Here is an 18,908-nt window from a genome sequence, read left to right on the forward strand (position 1 = left end):
ACCTGTCAAAAGCCTTTGACTGTGTGAATCACATCACTCTCTGAAGTAAATTAGAGATAGGGAGATAAAGAAATAGCATGAAATATCTGTCCAATTTCACTTTTGCCAGCATTCTCGAAAATTTTAGAAAAAGTAATGTACAATCGGCTTTATAACCATCTTATCTCAAATAACATACTGTCAAAGTCACATCATGACCGAAGATGACAGCATTATCTCACTACAGAGCCAACAGCATAAGAATTGTATTAGACAGAAGTATGTAACAAAATTTATAGTCAGTACTACATTGAGAGAAGATACTTTAGTGTTCAGTGACAGTAACATATATACTTAGACAGTCCTGTGGATATATATTGTTCCAAAGTCAAGTACTTCATCTTTTTCAAGTTATAATAAAGTGATCTAATATTTTGTTTGTGTTGTAGTATCCACTCGTCTTCCTCCAGATGAAAATCTAACAACCCACCACAGTACTTATGAGTATTCTTTCATCCAGCACATCTTCTTGTCCAATAATTGTAAACATTGTATATGACTCCTCATGTATTGGTCTATGTCTCCATTCCTCCCCTTCCATGAATACCTTTCTGCTACCCTTCGGTTCATCATCCTACAACCTCCATGCCCATATAGCATGTGATCATATGCTTGCTTCAGCACTTTCCCATTGAGCTTAGCTTAGCTAGTATTACCATATGTGGTCCCAATACAGTTAACTTAGATAACAGGCTGTGACATATACTGAACTACACCTGTGTTATGTAGATCTTGCAGTTCGCATAAGCAGTTTGTGCTGCTTGCCCCTCAGCAAAGCCATTACCCAGTACCTGTGCTACCAGTACCTCTCTGCTCAGTCCACCTGCATTTCTATGCTTCTTTTCTGGCTTATGTACCACTTCATAATCAAACTCCCTCAGTATTAAAGCCTACCTTGTTAGCCAGCTATAAGGGTCTCCAAAACCTAATAACCACATTTAAAGCAGCATGATCAGTTATTTCCATGAATTTTTTTAGCACCAAAAATACATATTTCCATATATGAAGCAGAGAATTTTCTTTTTGGTGCTGGAATAGTTCTTCTCCACCATATTAACTAGTTATGAAGCATAAGAAACAGAATGTTCTTCACCATACATCTCCTTATGCAAAATGTGCCCTAATGCATGAATGAGCACATAACATGACAGTACAGATTCCTTCTGATAGTCTGGGAAAATCAAAATTGGGCTTGATGTCAAAGCTTCCTTCAATCCCTCACATGTGGCTTGACATTTCTCCATCCACTCAAACTTCATGCCGTTTTTCAATAGTTGCACGAGCAGTTGCGCCACATCTGTGAACCCCTTCACAAATTTCCTATAGTAATTTGAGAACCCAAAAAATGACTGTAGCACTTTGCTTGACTTAGGAACTGTAAAATCCTGTGCTGCTTATATTGGTATTGGGTCTGTCTTAAGCCCTTCCATACTAATTATATGCCTCAAGTAATCACTTTCTCTAAGGCAAAATGACACTTCTCCACACTCAGTGTCAGATGTGTGGCCTGCAACCTTTCAAAAACCTGTCTTAACCATTACAAATGTTCCTCCATATTCCTTGAAAACACAATTACATCATCAAGGTAAACCAAAATTTCCAAGGTTTAAAACCCTTTGTGATGCCATCCAACAAGCTCTGAAATGTTGCTTATGCATTATTTAATCTGAATGGCATCCTTTGGTGTTGATGATGACCCCAGGGAACTGAGAATGCTGCCTTCTGTCGGTTCTCTGGAAACACCTTTAACAATCAGTACTCACTCCTTAATAATATAGGAAAAATACCAGCACTGTCCTAAGTTATCAATAGTCTCTATGATATTGCATGTGGGGTATGTGTTGATTACCATCTTACTATTAATATGGTGATAATCACAACAGAACATACATTTCTTGGAACTACCTGGCAATTTTTTGGGCATGACTATGATGGTAGCCCCCATGAACTATCACTTTCCTCTATTATTTCCAGTTAATTGTTGGTTAATGAAATCCTCCATAATTGGCAGTAAATATTGAGGCACACAATATGGTTCATGGTAATTCAGTGCTTCATTTCCTTTTGGAATTTGGTATTGCATCACATGTGTCACTGGCAATGGACCCTGAGGATAAAACAAGTCCTTGAGCTCCAATACTAATTTTTTTCATTTCTACCCTCTCTGTCCCCTCTAGATGCTCCACATTTTTACATAGTGCAGTTTTTGCAGCAGCCTGTCACTGACCACAGTTCACATGAGATGTGTCCCAGTCATCCTCCTCCAGGATATCCAGATTTGCTGCTAACAGTTGCTTCCTTAGTCTTACTTCATTGGTACAAGAAATAATCCAGATTCACTGTTACCACTTTCCCATCATCTCTCTCCTATGACTACAAAGCTCCTCCTGACAATAATGTGGTGTATCCAATACATCATACTCCTTTGGTGGCTCTATTATATACAACATATCTGCAGGCAACTCCAGTTTTATATTACCAAAAACAACTTTCCAGTGCCCTCCAACACAATATCACATGAGTCAAGCATTAGTGTTTTCGCCATTTAACTGGTTTGTCCCTAAAGAAAGATACACCTTTCGACAGTACTACACTGGCAACACCTTCCCTAGTTGGAAGATTGTCCCATTTAGTTCCACCACACATCCCTAAAGGTCAGGTTTTGCATCATGTTCATACAAAAAGTCTAACCCCAGCATCATACAGTAATGGTACTTTACATGAGGCACCATTCCCACACATTACTCAAATGAAATTGCTGCAACCTGAAAACCTAATTCTACTGATCCTGACCTCACATCACTGTCTCCCACCCCAAACAACTTATAGTGTGGTAAGTTTAATTGCTTCCAACCCACAGTACCCTAGTGCCACTGACACATGCACCCATGTCCAATAGAAACCTAAGTTTCCTGCCCTTCACAATTCCTACTATAGCACTCTCCACCTCTGCATTCATATTCCCTGCATCAAAATTTAATGGAAATGCTGCTTGGCAGACTTGGGTTTCCCTTTTGTATTTAATGTTTGTTCATTTCCCATTTTTCTACCTTTATTATTGCTACTGCCATTCCGTTGGTGGTATCCATCCTTTCCATCTCACTGAGGCTGTCAATATTGCCTCTGGACATGCCTCGTTCATCCACACATACAGAATTTCACATTAGTGGAAAACAACACAATTATCCTGTACCCTGTTGTCATATCAATCTTCTCAAATTATGTTGGTGACCTGACAGAAGAATACACATCATTCAGGATACCTGTATGAAACTCTCTTGGCATATTGGGTGACAGGTCTTTCAGGAAGGTGTCAAGTGCCCTATGCTCAGCTTCCAGCTGTACAGTCTTATTCATTTCGTCACTCTCCACTAACTCATATATTTGTGCATTAATTTTATGTGTCCTGTCTGCAAATTCTTCCACTGTTTCTCCACATGTTTTTGTGATTCCACTTAATTGCTCCCAAAAAACCTCACACTGTTTTGTTTCCTATAATGCTGTAGGATGCTTTACTGCAATTGCTCAAATATTGTTATATTTTTCAATGCTTCCATAGGCCTAACAAATGGTTTTGCCTCTCCTGCCAACTATAACTTCATCATCTGTAACAACTGATTATTTGACCAACCACCCACCCACGCTGACATTCTCAGATCCTCCAAGAAAGACATCATACCTTCACCTGACCTATTAGAAAAGGAAGTGACTAAACTGGTGGCAGCTGGATGTACTTTGGGCCTAAGACAGCCAGAATGGTCGTAGCTGTTCATCTTTAATTGCAGTTTGCTTTAGTAACTCCATTTTACCAACTGTTAACCACATTACCTTATCTAGTAACACCTGCAGTGAAGCCTTTAACTCACATTTACAAACTAGTTCAACACAATTTTCATCCACAACAATTCACTCACTTAGAATTACTATCAACTTACATTCTACACCTTATTATCAACCATGTATGTTTGGTGTACTCGCTAGCAGTATGGGCATAATGGCAGTACATACAGCATTCTACCAATACTACTTGTGCACATGAGGCACTATGCCATAGCTTGTTGCATTGAAAACATGTTATTGGATGCAAATAGTGCTCCCTGTAGATTCCAGAAATTGCGACATGTCAACCAGCTCCACTACCTTGACTAATGTAACTTTCAAGTTCTGATATGTCTCCCACATAGAACTCAACTCTTCCACACATGCAAGTAGAATCAATAGTTTCCAATGACACTGTAAGCTGCAGTCATGATGCTGTGCTGCATGGAGGCTGAACCATCTGACATTCGCTGAAGTTGACTTCGGCACTTTTGACACCAATTGAAGTTGAACCAGGGCTGATGGGCACACTTCTGTGCAGGAGTGGGTGGCAGTGGCTTGCTCATGTCAAGGATACAGACCAGTAACAGCTTAGTAAAACAACATTAACAAATCAGTCACTTTGTTACAACCCATGCTGCTACTCTGTGATGTGACAGTGTGGTGACATAACCCCCTTGCGATGCATGGCACAGTAGACACTTGTGGCACGATCACTGCTAGTGCCCAGCTATTATGCCCTGACATATGAGCCCCTGAATGCTGATGTTTGCGACTGGTTGTCAGCACACACTCAGTTCAGCATGCCATGCTGTGTGCGAGTAGTGTTAGTAGTGCAGAAAATGACCAGGACACATGAAGAGTATGCCAGCCTCATGTTGGGAAGTTCTGACCCTAGAAGTGGTTGCATAGAAGGGAGAACAGCTGTACCACCCTGGTCACAATCCACTGCCCCCTGGGTAGGAGTCGAGGTGTTGCTGGAGTAAGTGTGGGGGTGGCCTATCAGTCTAGAGAGACAAAGTGCTGGAAGGAGGGCTCATGATGGCTGCTTGTGGACCCATGGCATGGTGATGCCTGGCATAGCCCCCTCATTGTCATATATCTGCCGGGCTGTGAATATCTCTGCTAAAAGCTCACAGCTATTTATGCGAGATAGTGACTGATTTGTTGTGCCAATGTGCTGCTTCTAGTTACATTTCTGACAAAATTTCCATGGCCCGCTGGTAGAGAAAACACTTGGCCCATTCTCTAAGACCTCTGCCTTACCATTGCACTGACACATTCACACCTGTGTACAGAATGAGTAGCAGAAGTGAGCCATAAAACTACCATGCAATATCGTTGATATCCATTAATTGTAGAACCTTGGAATGTTTACCAAACTCATACACAATGAGGTATCTTGAACAGAATTACCTCCATATCAAACAGAACAGATTTTGAAAAAAAATTGATCATGGAAAACTCACTCACGTTTTTCTCATGTGACATACTTAAAAGCAGTCATGTCAATTTAGTATTTCTTGATTTTTCAAAAAGCTCTTGACTCAGTACCACATCTACACTTATTATCAAAGGTGTGATTGTATGGAGTATCAAGTAAGATTTGCAGTTGGATTGAGGATTTTTTTAGTAAGGAAGATGCAGCAAGTTATCTTGAGTGGAAAAGGAAAGGAAGATGAGCGTCTAACATCCCATAAACATTTAGGTCATTAGAGATGGAGCAGAATCATGGATTATCTTGGATGGAGACTCATTGACATATGTAGAAGTAACTTCAAGGGAAGTATGTTGGGTTCCTTTCTGTTCATGTTGTATAATGATGACCTTGTGGCCAGTATTAATAGTAACCTTGGACTGTTCACAGATGATGTAGTGATCTATAATGAAGTACAGTATGAAAGAATCTGCAGAAATATTCAGCCAGATAGTAGTAAGATTTCAGAGTGGTGCAAAGATTGGCAACTTGCTTTACACATTTCAAAATGTAAAATTGTGTACTTCACAAAAAGAAAAAGCATAGTAACTTATGACCATAATATCAGTGAGTCACAATTGGAATTGGTAAACTCATACAAATACCTGGGTGTAATACTTTGTAGGGGCATTAAATGGACAATCACTCAGGCTCAGTCATGGGTAAAGACACTTGCAGACTTTGGTGTATTGATAGAATACTAGGGAAATGCATCAGTCGACAAAGGACATTGCTTACAAATCACTTGTATGACCCGTCTCTTCCTAGTATATTGCTCAGCTGTGCGGGACCTCTACCAAACAGAACTAACAGGGGATATTGAATGTATACAGAGGAGGGTAGCACAAATTTCACATGTTTCTTTCACCTGAAGGAGTGTGTCACAGAGATATTGAAATATCTCAACTGGCAGACTCTTGAAGACAGATGTAAATTAACTTGAAAAAGCTACTTACAAGGTTTCAAGACCCAGCTTTAAATTATGACTCTAGGAATATACTACAATCCCCAAACTATCACTCGTATAGGTATCATGAGAACAAGAATAGATTAATTACAGCATGCACAGCAACATTTAAACAGTCATTCTCACCATTCTCCACACATGGATTGAAAGAGAAAAAACCGTAATAAGAGTTACAAGGGACATTCCATCTTCCATGTAATTTATACTAGTTTTCAGAACATGGGTGTAGGTGTAGATGCAGATGTGAACACGACAGTTCCTACTGGCCCTATGAAACAAATAATTTTTTTAATCTGATAATGGAATAAATGTGCCTAAAATAAAACCATGTCAAAGATAACTTGTATCTAGTGTGAGTGGTTGGGCAGACTTGCAGTATGGGTAATATACACTGAGGTAACAAAGCTCATGGGATACCTCCTAATATAGTGTTGGACCTCCTTTTGCCAGACGTACTGCAGCAACGCAACATGGCAGGGATTCAACAAGTTGTTGGAAGTCCCCTGCAAAAATATTGGCAGTGCAGGATTTTGCACATGAACTGACCTCTCAATTATGCCTCATAAATGTTTGATGGGATTCATGTTGGGCACTCTGGGTAGCCAGATCACTTGCTCAAATTGTCCACATTGTTCTTCAAATCAATCACGAATGATTGTGGATCATGATGTAGTGCATTGTTATCCATAAAAATTCCATCTTTTTTGGGAACATGAAGTCCATGAATGGCTGCAAATGGTCTCCAAGTAGCCAAACATAACCATTTCCAGTCAATGATCGGTTCAGTTGGACTAGAGGACCTACTTCATTCCATGTAAACCTAGCCAACACTATTGTGGAGTCACCACCAGTTTGCACAGTGTTAACTGACAACCTAGGCCCATGGCTTTGTGGGGTCTGCACCACACTCGAATTCTACCATCAGCTCTTACCAATTTCAGTTAGGACTCATCTAACCAGTTGTCTAGGGTCCAAATGATTTGGCCACGAGCCCAGGAGAGGTGCTCTGCAGGCAATGTCATGCTTTTAGCAAAGGCACTCACATCACTCGTCTGTTGCCCCAGTCCATTTATGCCAAATTTTGCCAGACTGTCCTAACAGATATGTTTTATGACCCACATTGATTTCTGTGGTTATTTCATGCAGTGTTGCTTGTGTGTTAGCACTGTCAATTCTATGCAAATGCTGCTGCACTCGGTCATTAAGTGAAGGCCATCAGCCACTGTGTTGTCCATAGTCAGAGGTAATGCCTGCATTTTGGTATTTTCGGCATACTCTTGACACTGTGAAATTTCAGAATACTGAACTCCCTAATGATTTCCAAAACTAATGTCCCGTGCTTATAGCTCCAACTGCCATTCCATGTTCAAAGTCTGTTAAATCTCATCATGGGCTATATTTGTGCCAGAAACCTTCTCATCTGTATCACTTGAGTCCAAATGACAGCTCCTCCAATGCACTGACCATTTATACCTTGTGAATGCAATAATACCACCATCTATATTTGGATATCACTATTCCATGACTTGTATAATCTCAGTAAACATTATAAAAACAGAAACTTACACATTACATTGTATTTTTCTTCATATCTTAATATTTTCAATGTTTCTACATGTTAAAAAATTTAAATATACTAAAGAATGGCTGTACACAAAGATATTCCTTTTTTACAGTAAAAGAGATGACAACAGTTGTGATATTTGTTTTCTGTAGAATTCAGAGGTGACTTCTATGCTGTAAATGGTTGTAATGGTTAGATTTATACCTTCTTTGGGCAAAATAAGCCTATAAAATTATTGGAAAAACTTAGTTTTCATCATCAGTGAACTCATTATTGAACAAATGCCATCAAAAGGGAAGTTGACGAATTCCAGCAGAAGAAAAGTTAATGAACATCGACTTTATTATATATGAAAGACTTTATGATGAATTGTGAGAAGTGTGTTACTGAAACAATAATTTTTGAGCTGTAATTAAACAATGAGCTTTAGAACATTATTGAGTTGGGGCACCATATTTGCCCACCAAATCTATGAAACATCCTAATCCATACTTATGCCACACTGGCACTCAACCCCTTGCCGTATTAGTTGTGTCCCTTGAAAGACTCTGGTGCAATATCTTTGCTGTGCATCCACCCAGCTAAATCTCTTCCATTCCCATTGAAAGCCTATTCTATACTGTCTGAGGAAGGGCTACTCTTGAAAGCAGTCATGTCATATCCCAATTCTACTGTAACTTCTACAGAGTCTTTTATGTAGCCATGACCATAACCAGCAGCCCACTTAAATGAATGACCATCACTGAACTGTGGCCAAGGACGCAACATGTCCAACTCCGGTGGCTGCTTCATAATCCATGCCAAGTGTATCCACCACACCAATACCAATTTCTCTAAATGATGTATATTGGAACACATCCTTTGGCCCCACAAACCTCATGGCCTCAGTCTTCACTGTCACTTATCCAACACTGGCCTCCACTTCTGTTCCCAAGCCTCCCACTTCACTCCATTAACCTATATCCACACTGTTCTCTCCATGATATCCATAATTTCTATTTCATTCTCCACCCCCATCCCCCCACCCCCTCTCTTCATCCCATCCACCAACCACACCAGCTCCTACTGCAGTGGGCTTGTCTGTGTGACATTCATATCTTGTTCCTATTTGCTTGTTCTCTTTCCTCCCCATCTATCAGCCTCTTTTTCTTCTCTCATTTTTCAACTCACCTACTCCACCTTATACAACTCATCACTGAGTCAGGTTGCAGTACCATGAATATATAGCCATTCCTGTTTATGTGTGTGTTTTCTGTTAGTCCGTTATCTCAAAGTGAGGACTTTGTCTGAAAGCTTAGCAACAATTTCAATCTTACTTATGTGTCTTATTGTCACTCTGTATCTCTTCTTTATAGTGCATGGTTTGGTTTACTCCTTATAGTATAAATACCCATTTAAGTGACAGCTATTGTTGACTAATGGCTGTTTCTGGAATCACTGTTTAAGTGTGGCACTCCATCAGAACAGCAGTTGGCTTATAAAATATGCAATATGTATTTGTGGCTAGGGAAAGAAATGAAATCCTTTGATTTTAGTAACATATCATTTGGTCTTAATATTGAGTTTGTAGTCACAATATAGAATTATTTTCCATTAATAGTCATACTTTTCTTTTTCAGGGAGATCTGAAAAGAGCTGTACATACACTCATTTCATCTTGTGGAAATGTGGAAGCCATTATCTCAAAATACAGTCCAATATTTAGGGATATAAAAGACTGTGTGGAAGACTTGACTGTGGATACTGAAGAAAGATGCTCAAAAGAAAATGAAAAAATATGTTTTGATGGTAAAAATGTGTTTGACAGGAAAGAGGATTTGATTTTTGAAAGAAGTGATTTGGGAGACAGAGAATTGCAGGCCCAACAAAATACTGAAACTCTAAAGAATGAGTTTGTAGCACATCTTATAGAACTGAAGGAGCTCACAGAAATTCATGACTCAGAAATATATAACATACTTCAAAAATTAATTCAGTCTGATGAACTGAGCAACTCTTTACCAGAGCTTATCTCAAATCTTGAAAGTCTTAAAGAAAAAAGTAGTGCTCTCTGTCTACAAGTGGAGTGTGTTATTGACCTGCTGCACATGAACAATGAAAATCTGTTGAATTTATTTGTTCATGATCTTGGTATAAAAGAAAAATATTCTTTAAAAGAATCATGCAATTCCTTAGAAATACAAGTATGTTCTGACCAGTCTGCACATGAATTTGACAAAGATATTAAGGTCAGTCCAGAAAGGAATTTCACTGTTGCAGAAACTGTCATGTCTCAAAATGAATTTCCTAAAAATATTTCTATCATTACAAATGACTGTGTAAAGGAAGGAGATATGGAAAACATTGTCTGTTCAAGGGAAATGGATGGAAATGAACCACGATGTGTGCCTAGTGATGTGCTTTTGAACATTTTCAAAGAAAATCTGCATTTAAAAACACAACTGGCAGTTACAAAACAGCTACTTACGAGACAATTACCAGAATATAATATAGACTCAGCATCACAATATTCACCAATCACTAACGAAGAAAAATCTTTAAATGATATAATTGCAGAGAATGCTAGTTTAAGATGTGAACTTCAAAAGGCAAAATTTGAATTTGAAGAGCTAGAGAAAGAATTAAAAGAGATGATGTTACAAAAATGTACGCAACCCTTGATAACAGACCTAAATGAAAAAGAGAAACTGCAAAATGTTACATTTCCAACCAAGGATTTAAAATCTGATAAAGATGTTGAATCTGATGGAGACTTGTCATCTTCTGAAAATGTAAGAACATCTTTTTCACTGCATATTTTAACTGATGCACCAGATCTACAGAAAAAGCCTCTTGTATCACATGATAAATGTGTTGCACCTGAATCCTCCATCATAACGGATATTGGGAATGATATACCCCTGCAACACTCAGAAGGATGTCATAACGAGAATAATGCTCACAAACCAGAAATGGTTCAGCAGACTGTGCTCAAACCCACAGTCTGCGAAGTAGCTACAGCTGAAGTACACTCTGAAACACAGATAAGTAAAGTTGCTCCAGATTTAATCAGCAGGGAGAATACTATTGATGGTGTCATGCCTGAAGAATGCACCAAAAGGTGCAATTATTCTCAATCATTTGAAGTGAAAGATTGTGGAAACATGAAATTACATGAGCAACAGATATCAGATATTGGTGAAGAAATGTTTGTTGCAGTTAGTAGTTCAAAGCAAATTGAAACTGGAAATAATATTTTCAACAAAAGTAATAAGATAATAGTAGATGGTTCTGATTGTACACAATTATCAAACCTCAACAATGTGGTAAAATATCATTGTAATGATTTACTTGTACAAGCAAAACATGAAGAAAGTGATAATGAACAATCAAACATCTGTTCTTTGAAGAAGGTGATAGATTCAGAGACAGATGCAAGCCTTACATGTAAAGATATAGGAACTGCGAACTTTCATGATACAGTAAAATGTCATTATAATGATTTACCAGTACACACAAAACATGAAGAAAGTGATGATGAACAATCAAACAGTGTCTCTTCTTCAAAGAAGACAATAGATTCAAAGATAAATGCAAGCTCCACATCTAAAGGTAGAGAAACTGTGAACCTTAATGATGCAGTGAAATATCATTATAGTGATTTTCCAGTACAAGCAAAACATGAAGGAAGTGATGATGAAAAATCAGACAGCATCTCTACTTCAAATAATGCAGTAGAAGCAGAGATAAATGCAAGCCCCACATGTAAATTTACAGGAACTATAAATCTAAATAAAGTCAGCTGTAAACATTCAAATAAAAATGGGACTGAAAACAATGAACCACAGTTTTGTACCCAAAATGAACAGATATGTAAAGCTTCAGCTAGTCACTGCAATTCTCAGCTGTTTGCTCAAGACCACTCTTACCCTGAAACAAACATAAATGCAACAAGAAACCACAATATGTCATATTATGATACTTCTGAGTGTAGTGATATTGTGGAGAATGATCTTTTTAAAACTTCTCAAAATCCTAAAGGATACAACACTGTTCGACTTGGGATATCAGAAAATGATTGTAACAGTAACCAAAATACCATAGCTAGCACTTCTTACTACAGAGGCTTTAAAAGTGGAGCAGATGGTATTTGTGGTGATAAAGCTAGTCAGAGTAGCTTAAATACTGGAAACAAATGTCTTGGCTTTTCAGCTACTGCCAATGGTAGTAAATGTGCGAGGAAGAAAGTTGTTAATGGCACAAAAAATTCAAAAACTGAAAGTGGCATAACAGCTGAAATGACTGTTTACAACAAATCAGGTAGTTATAGTAAAGCTGTTGGTAAACAGCAGGGAATAGCTTCCTCCAGAAACCCAAAATTTTATCCTGATCGTGAAGCTGGAAAAAGAAATGTACATTTCTATCATAAGTTTTCAAAAATGGGTGTTGATGGAAGTGATTCATTGGAAACATCCACAACAGGTGGTAGTTCAGATACAGAATCAGAATATCCACCAAAAAATTGTAACTTTAAACAAAAAAATCCTGTAGAAGGACAGGAAAATGAGTGTGGGTCTCTGGATAGTCCAAGTTCAGATTCTACTCTCTGTCATGAAGACACAGAAACAGAAGAATCATGTGAAAAAAATGAAAATTTTAAGTTTCATACTACCAAAGTAAGAAGGGGTACTTCTTCAAACAATAAAACCCTAGAAAAGGGAAACTACATGTCAAAATTCACAACAATTTCCGAAGATTTCACCAAGCCTTATCAGAAATGTTATCTTAAAGAGCACCACCAGGCTGAGATGAAGGAGAAAGCATCATTTAATTATTCTAGTTCAGAGACTTGTTCCTCATCTTCTGTATCTAAAGGAAAACAGTGTCACATGAATTCAAAAAGAGACATGTATTCTGGAAGACAGAGCCGGATTCCCACTTACATTAAACCATTTGGACGCCGATCAAGTACAAATTCAGTCAATGTTAATAATCAATGCTCCAAAACAGATAATCAAAACTGTTTGTTAAAACTGAACAAAACCTTTAGTGAAAGGAATATCTCAGAGTACACAAAAGACAGCAACCTTGGAAACAAAATGAAATGTAATAAGGTAAGTATTTCTGTTGTTTAAGTTGAACTGGCAATATGATATGGGCATTATGAATAATTATTTCTTACATACAGTTTCCTTCTGTAAAATATAAATTTGTCTCAAAAACTGAAGGAAAACTGTCCCTTGTGTTCACCACTAGATGCTAGAGAAATTTTATTGAGTGATATCTAAAATATATTTTCACTGCATATGTGGTTTATTAAAAGTGCTACCATTTCTCATTATGTTATTTTAGAATGCATCAAAAAATGCATCAACAGGAAGTAACAGTCATTTGCAAAGTGAGCTCCAGACTGAAAGAGAGAAAGTGAGGAAGCATGCAGTGTGCATCCGGAGACTCAAGTCAGAGCTACAGTTAATGAAAAACAGCATGGTGGAGTACAAGAAACCACTGGTGCTGGGACACAATTCACAATTGTCCAGGCAGAGAAACAGTAGTGTCAGTGCACCTCATAGCCCACACCATTATAGTTTTACTGCAGCAGAATTTCAGAAACAGGTTGTTGAAAAAAATTTCTTAACAAAATGTAATATAGCAGCATGTTATTTTGCAAATATCTATGAGAGAAAAATTGATGTATCTTGCTTCCCAGAAGCCATGTTAAGGTTCTGGCAGAAACCAGTGCAGAAAAGGAAACTGTTTTTTAACGTTAAGGAAATCTGGTCCTCATTTAGGTCACAGTAGACATGCACATGTAGTCATGACATGTTTGGAGGTAATGTGATAGCAGGTGAAGCTGGTAGAAGTTTCCAATCATCATATTAATATTTTCCCATCCATTAGCATTGAGATATTATTTTGTAATTAGATATAGGTGAGCAGATTTGTAAATAAAAGAAGTGATGATGGTGGACACATTAATGTGCTTAACGTTATGAGTGATGAAGTTTACTTTCTCTTGTTTGGACATGTTAACTCATACAATGAAGATATTGATCAGCAGATACCACTTTACCAAGAAAAAACTGGCATTAACTCTGCTGATCCTAGTAATTATATCATTACCCTCATCTTTAATTATATTTTATGACTAAAGCCAAGTATCTGGCCATTTTATCATGTATCTTACTACTATTCTTTCAACAATGTAAGGTAGTGAAACTGTGATGACAGGATGAGTCAGGAAACATTTTCAGTCTTCACCTTCTCCAAATATGCCTACACGCATTTCATCTGATAGCAAAAGGATAAAACCTGAAACTGTCCCCTCACTATGAAAGAGCTCAAGTTGAATAATTGCAGTGTCACTGATCCAGATGATGTATCTACTTAGAGTCAAGTATACCACAATATGACTGCTCAGCAACAAATAACATTGATGGAGAAGGGCTCATATTGAATATCTTCCATAAGGAAAAATTTTCGGTTAAAAGCAGCAAATAATTTTATGCCATTGCAGGCTCTTTTCACTATAGACATTTATAACATTCATAATGTCCCTTAACATTATCAAGAGGTATGTTTAAGGTGTTCACCTACTATTGCACAATCTACATAACTTTTAAAAAATGAAGCAAAATAAATAAGAAAAAGCCATAGCGCATTACCAGCTGCAAATTTTGTCTCTAGTCTTTTATTTATGATAGGTAAGGAAGTAAAAAATCTTATATGAATTAATATTAGCATAGAAATCGATGCTTTAAGCTTCAGAGATATTAGAAAAGTAGTTGCATGTAAAAGGGGTGGGAGAGGGAGGGGGAGAGAGAGAGACATTCAGCGAGCGAGACAGACAAGGAGAGAGAAAGAGAGAGAGAGAGAGAGAAATGCCTGCTTAATAATACTGTTTAGCACTTTGGAATGCACATGCATGTACATATGCTCATCTAGATTCCAGAAGACACATGCTACAATTCAGCTGCACTATAATTTATAGTTTTTCACTATACTACTGTGTTTGTAGTTAGAAGCAAATTCTGTATTCTTGATTTCTTCTGGGTTGTTAACCATTGGCACACTGAGGCTTAACTCAAGTATTGTAGGTCTGCTTCTTCAACAACACAGATTTTATTAACCATAGCTTTAAATGTGAATATTGTTGGTTAAAGTTTACTGTGACTGTTACTGACATTGAATGAAACAACAATTTTATCATTACCAGCCACAATTTATCTATTTACATGATGTGTTTCAGAGGTTTAAACCTCCTTCACCATTAATATGACAATGCAGTCTTAACACAACATAACGTTTGATGTTAACAGACATAAATCCACCTGGTAATGGGGTTTTAAATCTCTGAAACTTATCATAGAAATCAGGAAATTTGTTGTTTCAGCCAATAAGTGCAACTTATTTACAATCAAATCACAGAAAGCAATACTTCCTGACTCTTCTGGAAATACACAAAACAAAGAATTCTGGAGGTGGATAACTTATGTTCAATACAGTAATTTCAATGTTTGTTGAATAACTCACACATCAGTGCTGGAAAACACTGTTCAGAGGTTCAAGTGGAAAACACTGAAATACAAACCATGCTCTTGATGCACTCATATGCCCTCTGTTTATTCACGTGAAACACAAAGGTCAGTTTAATTATGAGCAGAGACAGTTTTACATTACTAGAATTATACATTAATACCTTCAACTGCTGATGTGTGTTGATATATATGAATGGGGAAGGTGAAAATGTGTGCCCTGACCAGGACTCGAACCCAGGATCTTCTGCTTACATCACAAATGCTCTGTCCATCTGAGCCACCAAAGGCACAGAGGATAGTGCAACTGCAGGGACTATCTTGCACTTGCCTCCTGCGAGACCCACATTCTCACCTTATATGTCCACACCCCACACACTACATCCGTAGTGTCATAACCCCCGGTCAGGGCACACATTTTCACCTGTCCCCGTTGATATATATCAGCACCCGTCAGCAGCTGAAGGTATTAATATGTAATTCTAATTTCATTCTAGATGGCTGCAGGTCATCAATGGTGACTGTTGTTTCGGACATGTCCGAAAGAACAGACACCATATCCATATAAGTATATAGTTCTGGGAATACCGGATGTGACCTTCTTCTATGTTGATGCACACATATTACCGGAACTCGTACAGGACTTGGTAAGAATGTCTTCCATGAGTAATGAGTGTGTTGGGTAGGATCACTACGAATGTAGTGTGTGGACATATAAGGTGAGAATGTGGGTTTCGCAGAGGCGTGCATGAGATAGTTCCTGTAGTCACGCTATCCTCTGTTCACTCAGTGGCTTAGCTGGATAGAGCGTCTGCCATTTAAGCAGGAGATCCCGGGTTCGAGTCCCGGTTGGGGCACACTGTTTCACCTGTCCCCGTTGATATACCGGGTGATCAAAAATTCAGTATAAATTTGAAAACTTAATAAACCATGGAATAATGTAGATAGAGAGGTAAAAATTGACACACGTGCTTGGAATGACATGGGGTTTTATTAGGAAAAAAAAAAAGTACACAGTATGTCCAACAGATCGCGCTGGACAGTAAAACTGCTACCGTGATGGGTGAGAGGTACGCCGATATGTTACAGAATCGCATCATCCCCAACCTGGCTGATAAACACCTGCTGGAGCGTACGATGTTTATGCAGGATGGCGCTCCACCCCATATTGCTAGACGTGTGAAATATCTCTTGCATGCGTCGTTTGGTGATGATCGTGTGCTCAGCCGCCACTTTCGTCATGCTTGGCCTCCCAGGTCCCCAGACCTCAGTCCGTGCGATTATTGGCTTTGGGGTTACCTGAAGTTCCTAGTGTATCGTGATCGACCGACATCTCTAGGGATGCTGAAAGATGACATCCGACGCCAATGCCTCACCATAACTCCAGACATGCTTTACAGTGCTGTTCACAACATTATTCCTCGACTACAGCTATTATTGAGGAATGATGGTGGACATATTGGACATTTCCTGTAAAGAACATCATCTTTGCTTTGTCTTACTTTATTATGCTAATTATTGCTATTCTGATCAAATGAAGTGCCACCTGTCGGACGTTTTTTGAACTTTTGTATTTTTTTGGTTCTAATAACACCCCATGTCATTCCAAGCATGTGTGTCAATTTGTACCTCTCTATCTGCATTATTCCGTGACTTATTCAGCTTTCAAATTTATACTGACTTTTTGATCACCCTGTATATCAATGCCCATCAGCAGCTGAAGGTATTAATATATAATTCTAATTTCGTTCTAGGTGGTTGCAGGTCATCATCAATAGTGTCTGTTCTTTTGGACACATCCCAAAGAACAGACACCATATTCATAAAGTATATAGTTCTACATTAGGTAGACAGGCAATCATTGTGCTGACCAAGCATTGTCATGAGGTAACAATGAAGTCCAGATAACAGTCCAGGAGAATACCACTCTTGTAGGGTTGTTGCCAAAAGATACACCAGAGAGCTTGCTGTAAACATTAGTAATTTGACAAATAAGACTGTGGAGGTCTGCAGCAGCCCTTAAATCTGCCACAGCTGTTTTGCCATGTGACCTGGCACTGGCAGATGTGTCCTCTCAGGCCACATCTCATGACCTATCAGGCATACGCATAATTACATCAAGTGATCCATTGCTACATCTGGCAAACTTACAAGATCCCACTCCCCCTTGAACCATCATGGCTAAAAGACAAGGTAAGTGCAACCTGGAGCAAATGCTGGGGTACAGCTTTAGGTGCTTTCAGTAGTGGAGCCCCTCCCAGGTCCAATGCTGAAGAGGCAGGAGCTGACAGTAGCTTTGACTTGCAACTTTCTGCTGATTCCAGTGAAAGCTGTGGGTCTGGCATCAAACTGGGCACAGACTGGATGACCTCTATAGGAGTGATGGATGATTTCTGGAAAACTGGGAATGCCTCAGATCTCATCCTGGCACCAGACCCCACATCTTCTGTTCTTGGTTCTGGGGCTGGACAAGGTGGGTTGCCCCTGATGGCATGCAGATCCAGAGGTTGACATTGCATGAATGGCACAACTGACATCTTGTCTGCCATTGTTGGTCCTGGCAGTGAGTGAGGCAGGTTTCCCTTGCCAGTGTGGCAGATCCAGAGGTGGAGCTTGCCCCAGATGATTCAGAGATATCAGATTCCAGTGCCAGAGAAGGATGCTTCAAGTTTTGTGACCACCAGGACCAACTGGCAGCCCTGCTGAGCAGTGATAGAGACACATTTTCAGCGATATGTATGTCCAAATGTGTCCACCCAGATAGGGATTCCCACCTCAAAGGGTGTGGTAACTTCTTCTTCTTGTAGTGATAGAGGTTGCAACACATCTATCAAGGAATGATGAGAGTGTCCATGTGAGAGTTCTGCCAGGCTTCTATGATGGGTCGGTATGACCTGGTAAGAGAATAAAGAAGTAAGCAGTGCATAATCAGTAGGTTAGGATGGAAATAGTTTTGCCATCTGCAATTTTAAATGTTTACACAAAATGTTGAGTCATGTCAGTAGATGCAGGATGCAACGTAGTTCTGCTGAGCTTGATCACATTCCATATGCAAAACCAGTGAAACCCAGTGGAACAAACTGTGGCCCATTATTTGTGACCATAGTTTCTGGGGCTCCTTCAATAGGAAAAACAGTGGCCAGGGTCTTAGTGCTATTCTCTGTCATGCTCTGTTGCATTTTTATGATGTATGGAAATGAAAATATGCATCTATTAAAGTCAACCACATTGCCCAGTGGAATGGACCACAAAGTCTACATGCACCTGATCCCACAGCTGTGTAGGCATAGGCCCTGGCTGGTAGGCTTGGGGTAGTGCAGGTTGCTGTGTTTGATAAGCTTAGCATTTTTCCAATCCATATGTTTATGAGTCAGATTCTTCATTCTGGAAATACTCCAGTTGTCTTATGCAGAAGTCAAAATATGTGGGAGCACAGAACCTCTCAAATCATCAATAGACATTAACACTCATCTTAATTCAATAATAGAACACCTTAAAAAAGATTTAGGGCATGGCACTGTAAAAAGA

The 18,908-nt window shown here is 38.9% G+C and overlaps 1 protein-coding gene across 1 annotated transcript in view; it reads left to right on the forward strand.

Moving 5' to 3' along the window:
* Nucleotides 1–18,908, forward strand: part of LOC126184984 (uncharacterized) — a 230,277-nt gene that overhangs the window by 133,497 nt on the left and 77,872 nt on the right. The window contains exons 5-6 of the mRNA XM_049927688.1: nucleotides 9,486–12,959; nucleotides 13,198–13,461. Coding sequence (XP_049783645.1) covers nucleotides 9,486–12,959; nucleotides 13,198–13,461 — 3,738 coding nt within the window. The remainder of the gene's footprint in view (nucleotides 1–9,485; nucleotides 12,960–13,197; nucleotides 13,462–18,908) is intronic.

Source organism: Schistocerca cancellata, chromosome 4, assembly GCF_023864275.1.
Source record: "Schistocerca cancellata isolate TAMUIC-IGC-003103 chromosome 4, iqSchCanc2.1, whole genome shotgun sequence".
NCBI classification, from domain to species: domain Eukaryota; kingdom Metazoa; phylum Arthropoda; class Insecta; order Orthoptera; family Acrididae; genus Schistocerca; species Schistocerca cancellata.